General features: G+C 48.2%; 1 protein-coding gene across 2 annotated transcripts in view; it reads left to right on the top strand.

Moving 5' to 3' along the window:
* The window catches only part of LOC311103669 (rho GDP-dissociation inhibitor 2-like), an 84479-nt gene that overhangs the window by 67364 nt on the left and 9829 nt on the right, over positions 1-7286 (top strand). For both annotated transcript variants that reach the window (XM_084145282.1, XM_084145281.1), the window contains exon 4: positions 1218-1294. In XM_084145282.1, the coding sequence (XP_084001408.1) occupies positions 1218-1294 (77 nt within the window). The remainder of the gene's footprint in view (positions 1-1217; positions 1295-7286) is intronic.

The raw sequence follows: 7286 nt of genomic DNA, 5'->3' as shown, positions 1-7286 counted from the left end.
CTTCCTTCCTCCCTCCCCTCATTTTCTGATGGAAAGAGGAGACAGACAGAAATGAGAGAGAGGGAAGCTAAGAGGTAGGGGTGGAGAGAGAGGGAGGGAGGGGTAGCGGTGGAGAGAGAGGGAGAGAGAGGGAAGCTAAGGGGTAGGGGTGGAGAGAGAGGGATGGAGGGGTAGGGGTGGAGAGAGAGGGAGGGGGGGAGAGAGGGTGAGGGAGGGGGTAGAGAGACAGAGAGGGTGAGAGAGGAGGAGAGTGAAAAGGGATGCCTGATATACCTGCATGTGCTACCTGTGATGTGCTGGTTCTATCCGTCTGCAGTTTGTGGGTTATTACCAGAACAGACGGAGGGAGGGAGAGAGGGAGAGAGAGAGAGAGTTCTATTGTTGACCCATTTTCTCCAACTCAGTGAGAAACACTCTCCAGGGAACCAATGTCTGATCCTGTCTTCAGAGAGGGAGAGCGAGAGATAGAGAGAGGGAGGGAGATAGAGAGAGAGACAGGGAGAGGTAGGTGAGAGGGGGAGAGAGAGAGCGGGGGAGACTAGAAAGAGAGGGAGAGAGCTAAAGGGTTCTCCTATGGGGACAGCCGAACAATCCTTTTGGAAGAACCCTTTTTTATGAGAGTGTAATGGTTGAAGCACACTGTCTGATGTGACTGATGTTGACTGGTAATACCACGAGTTACTGTTAAACTAGGTCTGGGGGGGAGGGGGGGGCAGGAGGAGTGTGTGTGTGTGTGTGTGTGTGTGTGTCCACCGCAACACGTCAGTGCTGTCCTTTCTGTTTTATCTGTCCTTTATCTCTCCTCTGCTTCCTTCTCTCTCTTCCTTTCAGAACCATAAGCACTCTCTTCTCTCTTCTCTCTTCTCTTCATCTTTCTCCTTTTATCTCTGCTGCTTCCTCCTCCTCCTCTCCTGTATCCTCCATGATAAGGCTTTTACAGCAGGTCAAGTATAGGTGAAATGTATTAAACACCAATTACTGTGCTGTATCTGTGGTCAGAGGGTTCTAGAGTGGTCTCTGGTCAAAAGTAGTGCACTATGTAGAAAATAGAACACTCAGAGACCAGACACAGAGAACACTCAGAGACCAGACACAGAGACCAGACACAGAGAATTTCATAACAATATGGATATCATCTGCAGTTTGTCTGTTGTGTTTGAATATGGAAGTGATAACGTCATCTGTTGACCTCACATTGTCATGATGTTGACCTGCAGGTGACGTGGAGGCTCTGAAGAAGAAGAGTTTCACCATGAAGGAAGGAGTGGACTACAGAGTGAAGATACACTTCAAGGTGAGAACCTCCTCTTCCTCCTCCCCCTCCTCCCCTTTCCTCCTTTCTCTTGTTCTGTTCTGTTCGGTTCTGCTCTGTTCTGCTCTGCTCGGTTCTGTTCGGTTCTGCTCTGTTCTGTTCTGTTCGGTTCTGCTCTGTTCTGCTCTGTTCTGTTCTGCTCTGCTCTGCTCTGTTCTGCTCTGCTCTGTTCTGCTCTGTTCTGCTCTGTTCTCTTCGGTTCTGCTCTGTTCTGCTCTGCTCTGTTCTGTTCTTCTCTTTATTTTTTCTTGTGTTGTTGTTGTGCCAGTAGAGATCCCAGAGAGATAGATGGAGACAATGAGAGATCAGTTTTTCCTCTTCCTCTCTCTGTGTCCATCAGTGCTCAGGAAGGTCTCCTCAGTGTTAATGGAGGTCTCCTCAGTGTTAATGGAGGTCTCCTCAGTGTTAATGGAGGTCTCCTCAGTGCTGTACTAATGGAGGTCTCCTCAGTGTTAATGGAGGTCTCCTCAGTGTTAATGGAGGTCTCCTCAGTGCTGTACTAATGGAGGTCTCCTCAGTGTTAATGGAGGTCTCCTCAGTGTTAATGGAGGTCTCCTCAGTGCTGTACTAATGGAGGTCTCCTCAGAGTTAGTGGAGGTCTCCTCAGAGTTAGTGGAGGTCTCCTCATTGCTGTACTAATGGAGGTCTCCTCAGAGTTAGTGGAGGTCTCCTCAGTGTTAATGGAGGTCTCCTCAGTGTTAATGGAGGTCTCCTCAGTGATGTACTAATGTCGGTCTGCTCAGTGTTAATGGAGGTCTCCTCAGTGTTGTACTAATGGAGGTCTCCTCAGTGTTAATGGAGGTCTCCTCAGTGCTGTACTAATGGAGGTCTCCTCAGAGTTAGTGGAGGTCTCCTCAGTGTTAATGGAGGTCTCCTCAGTGTTAATGGAGGTCTCCTCAGTGCTGTACTAATGTCGGTCTGCTCAGTGTTAATGGAGGTCTCCTCAGTGTTGTACTAATGGAGGTCTCCTCAGTGTTAATGGAGGTCTCCTCAGTGCTGTACTAATGGAGGTCTCCTCAGAGTTAGTGGAGGTCTCCTCAGTGTTAATGGAGGTCTCCTCAATGTTAATGGAGGTCTCCTCAGTGCTGTACTAATGGAGATCTCCTCAGAGTTAGTGGAGGTCTCCTCAGTGTTAATGGAGGTCTCCTCATTGCTGTACTAATGGAGGTCTCCTCAGTGCTGTACTAATGGAGGTCTCCTCAGTGTTAATGGAGGTCTCCTCAGTGTTGTGTTAATGGAGGTCTCCTCATTGTTAATGGAGGTCTCCTCAGTGCTGTACTAATGGAGGTCTCCTCAGTGCTGTACTAATGGAGGTCTCCTCAGTGCTGTACTAATGGAGGTCTCCTCAGTGCTGTACTAATGGAGGTCTCCTCAGTGCTGTACTAATGGAGGTCTCCTCAGTGCTGTACTAATGGAGGTCTCCTCAGTGCTGTACTAATGGAGGTCTCCTCAGTGCTGTACTAATGGAGGTCTCCTCAGTGCTGTACTAATGGAGGTATCCTCAGTGCTGTACTAATGGAGGTCTCCTCGGTGTTAATGGAGGTCTCCTCAGTGTTAATGGAGGTCTCCTCATTGCTGTACTAATGGAGATCTCCTCAGTGCTGTACTAATGGAGGTCTCCTCAGTGTTAATGGAGGTCTCCTCAGTGTTAATGGTCTCCTCAGTGTTAATGGAGATCTCCTCAGTGTTAATGGAGGTCTCCTCAGTGTTAATGGAGGTCTCCTCAGTGCTGTACTAATGGAGGTCTCCTCAGTGTTAATGGAGGTATCCTCAGTGTTAATGGAGGTCTCCTCAGTGCTGTACTAATGGAGGTCTCCTCAGTGTTAATGGAGGTCTCCTCAGTGTTAATGGAGGTCTCCTCAGTGTTAATGGAGGTCTCCTCAGTGTTAATGAAGGTCTCCTCAGTGTTAATGGAGGTCTCCTCAGTGCTGTACTAATGGAGGTCTCCTCAGTGTTAATGGAGGTCTCCTCAGTGTTAATGGAGGTCTCCTCAGTGCTGTACTAATGGAGGTCTCCTCAGTGTTAATGGAGGTCTCCTCAGTGTTGTACTAATGGAGGTCTCCTCAGTGTTAATGGAGGTCTCCTCAGTGCTGTACTAATGGAGGTCTCCTCAGTGTTAATGGAGGTCTCCTCAGTGCTGTACTAATGGAGGTCTCCTCAGTGTTAATGGAGGTCTCCTCAGTGCTGTACTAATGGAGGTCTCCTCAGTGTTAATGGAGGTCTCCTCAGTGTTAATGGAGGTCTCATCAGTGCTGTACTAATGGAGGTCTCCTCAGTGTTAATGGAGGTCTCCTCAGTGTTAATGGAGGTCTCCTCAGTGTTAATGGAGGTCTCCTCAGTGTTAATGGAGGTCTCCTCAGTGTTAATGGAGGTCTCCTCAGTGCTATACTAATGGAGGTCTCCTCAGTGTTAATGGAGGTCTCCTCAGTGCTATACTAATGGAGGTCTCCTCAGTGTTAATGGAGGTCTCCTCAGTGCTGTACTAATGGAGGTCTCCTCAGTGTTAATGGAGGTCTCCTCAGTGTTAATGGAGGTCTCCTCAGTGTTAATGGAGGTCTCCTCAGTGCTGTACTAATGGAGGTCTCCTCAGTGTTAATGGAGGTCTCCTCAGTGATGTACTAATGGAGGTCTCCTCAGTGTTAATGGAGGTCTCCTCAGTGCTGTACTAATGGAGTTCTCCTCAGTGTTAATGGAGGTCTCCTCAGTGCTGTACTAATGGAGGTCTCCTCAGTGCTGTACTAATGGAGGTCTCCTCAGTGTTAATGGAGGTCTCATCAGTGTTAATGGAGGTCTCCTCAGTGTTAATGGAGGTCTCCTCAGTGCTGTACTAATGGAGGTCTCCTCAGTGTTAATGGAGGTCTCCTCAGTGTTAATGGAGGTCTCCTCAGTGCTGTACTAATGGAGGTCTCCTCAGTGTTAATGGAGGTCTCCTCAGTGTTAATGGAGGTCTCCTCAGTGCTGTACTAATGGAGGTCTCCTCAGAGTTAGTGGAGGTCTCCTCAGAGTTAGTGGAGGTCTCCTCATTGCTGTACTAATGGAGGTCTCCTCAGAGTTAGTGGAGGTCTCCTCAGTGTTAATGGAGGTCTCCTCAGTGTTAATGGAGGTCTCCTCAGTGATGTACTAATGTCGGTCTGCTCAGTGTTAATGGAGGTCTCCTCAGTGTTGTACTAATGGAGGTCTCCTCAGTGTTAATGGAGGTCTCCTCAGTGCTGTACTAATGGAGGTCTCCTCAGAGTTAGTGGAGGTCTCCTCAGTGTTAATGGAGGTCTCCTCAGTGTTAATGGAGGTCTCCTCAGTGCTGTACTAATGTCGGTCTGCTCAGTGTTAATGGAGGTCTCCTCAGTGTTGTACTACTGGAGGTCTCCTCAGTGTTAATGGAGGTCTCCTCAGTGCTGTACTAATGGAGGTCTCCTCAGAGTTAGTGGATTTTTATTTATTTATTTTAGGTCTCCTCAGTGTTAATGGAGGTCTCCTCAATGTTAATAGAGGTCTCCTCAGTGCTGTACTAATGGAGATCTCCTCAGAGTTAGTGGAGGTCTCCTCAGTGTTAATGGAGGTCTCCTCATTGCTGTACTAATGGAGGTCTCCTCAGTGCTGTACTAATGGAGGTCTCCTCAGTGTTAATGGAGGTCTCCTCAGTGTTGTGTTAATGGAGGTCTCCTCATTGTTAATGGAGGTCTCCTCAGTGCTGTACTAATGGAGGTCTCCTCAGTGCTGTACTAATGGAGGTCTCCTCAGTGCTGTACTAATGGAGGTCTCCTCAGTGCTGTACTAATGGAGGTCTCCTCAGTGCTGTACTAATGGAGGTCTCCTCAGTGCTGTACTAATGGAGGTCTCCTCAGTGCTGTACTAATGGAGGTCTCCTCAGTGCTGTACTAATGGAGGTCTCCTCAGTGTTAATGGAGGTCTCCTCAGTGCTGTACTAATGGAGGTCTCCTCAGTGTTAATGGAGGTCTCCTCAGTGCTGTACTAATGGAGGTCTCCTCAGTGTTAATGGAGGTCTCCTCAGTGTTAATGGAGGTCTCATCAGTGCTGTACTAATGGAGGTCTCCTCAGTGTTAATGGAGGTCTCCTCAGTGTTAATGGAGGTCTCCTCAGTGTTAATGGAGGTCTCCTCAGTGTTAATGGAGGTCTCCTCAGTGTTAATGGAGGTCTCCTCAGTGCTATACTAATGGAGGTCTCCTCAGTGTTAATGGAGGTCTCCTCAGTGCTATACTAATGGAGGTCTCCTCAGTGTTAATGGAGGTCTCCTCAGTGCTGTACTAATGGAGGTCTCCTCAGTGTTAATGGAGGTCTCCTCAGTGTTAATGGAGGTCTCCTCAGTGTTAATGGAGGTCTCCTCAGTGCTGTACTAATGGAGGTCTCCTCAGTGTTAATGGAGGTCTCCTCAGTGATGTACTAATGGAGGTCTCCTCAGTGTTAATGGAGGTCTCCTCAGTGCTGTACTAATGGAGTTCTCCTCAGTGTTAATGGAGGTCTCCTCAGTGCTGTACTAATGGAGGTCTCCTCAGTGCTGTACTAATGGAGGTCTCCTCAGTGTTAATGGAGGTCTCATCAGTGTTAATGGAGGTCTCCTCAGTGTTAATGGAGGTCTCCTCAGTGCTGTACTAATGGAGGTCTCCTCAGTGTTAATGGAGGTCTCCTCAGTGTTAATGGAGGTCTCCTCAGTGCTGTACTAATGGAGGTCTCCTCAGTGTTAATGGAGGTCTCCTCAGTGTTAATGGAGGTCTCCTCAGTGCTGTACTAATGGAGGTCTCCTCAGAGTTAGTGGAGGTCTCCTCAGAGTTAGTGGAGGTCTCCTCATTGCTGTACTAATGGAGGTCTCCTCAGAGTTAGTGGAGGTCTCCTCAGTGTTAATGGAGGTCTCCTCAGTGTTAATGGAGGTCTCCTCAGTGATGTACTAATGTCGGTCTGCTCAGTGTTAATGGAGGTCTCCTCAGTGTTGTACTAATGGAGGTCTCCTCAGTGTTAATGGAGGTCTCCTCAGTGCTGTACTAATGGAGGTCTCCTCAGAGTTAGTGGAGGTCTCCTCAGTGTTAATGGAGGTCTCCTCAGTGTTAATGGAGGTCTCCTCAGTGCTGTACTAATGTCGGTCTGCTCAGTGTTAATGGAGGTCTCCTCAGTGTTGTACTACTGGAGGTCTCCTCAGTGTTAATGGAGGTCTCCTCAGTGCTGTACTAATGGAGGTCTCCTCAGAGTTAGTGGATTTTTATTTATTTATTTTAGGTCTCCTCAGTGTTAATGGAGGTCTCCTCAATGTTAATGGAGGTCTCCTCAGTGCTGTACTAATGGAGATCTCCTCAGAGTTAGTGGAGGTCTCCTCAGTGTTAATGGAGGTCTCCTCATTGCTGTACTAATGGAGGTCTCCTCAGTGCTGTACTAATGGAGGTCTCCTCAGTGTTAATGGAGGTCTCCTCAGTGTTGTGTTAATGGAGGTCTACTCATTGTTAATGGAGGTCTCCTCAGTGCTGTACTAATGGAGGTCTCCTCAGTGCTGTACTAATGGAGGTCTCCTCAGTGCTGTACTAATGGAGGTCTCCTCAGTGCTGTACTAATGGAGGTCTCCTCAGTGCTGTACTAATGGAGGTCTCCTCAGTGCTGTACTAATGGAGGTCTCCTCAGTGCTGTACTAATGGAGGTCTCCTCAGTGCTGTACTAATGGAGGTCTCCTCAGTGCTGTACTAATGTAGGCTCCTCAGTGCTGTACTAATGGAGGTCTCCTCAGTGCTGTACTAATGGAGGTCTCCTCAGTGCTGTACTAATGGAGGTCTCCTCAGTGTTAATGGAGGTCTCCTCAGTGTTAATGGAGGTCTCCTCATTGCTGTACTAATGGAGATCTCCTCAGTGCTGTACTAATGGAGGTCTCCTCAGTGTTAATGGAGGTCTCCTCAGTGTTAATGGTCTCCTCAGTGTTAATGGAGATCTCCTCAGTGTTAATGGAGGTCTCCTCAGTACTGTACTAATGGAGGTCTCC

Source organism: Coregonus lavaretus, assembly GCF_964263955.1.
Source record: "Coregonus lavaretus genome assembly, chromosome: 28".
NCBI lineage: Eukaryota > Metazoa > Chordata > Actinopteri > Salmoniformes > Salmonidae > Coregonus > Coregonus lavaretus.
The sequence above is the reverse complement of the archived record's forward strand: the minus strand, read 5'-3'. Positions and strand labels throughout refer to the sequence as shown.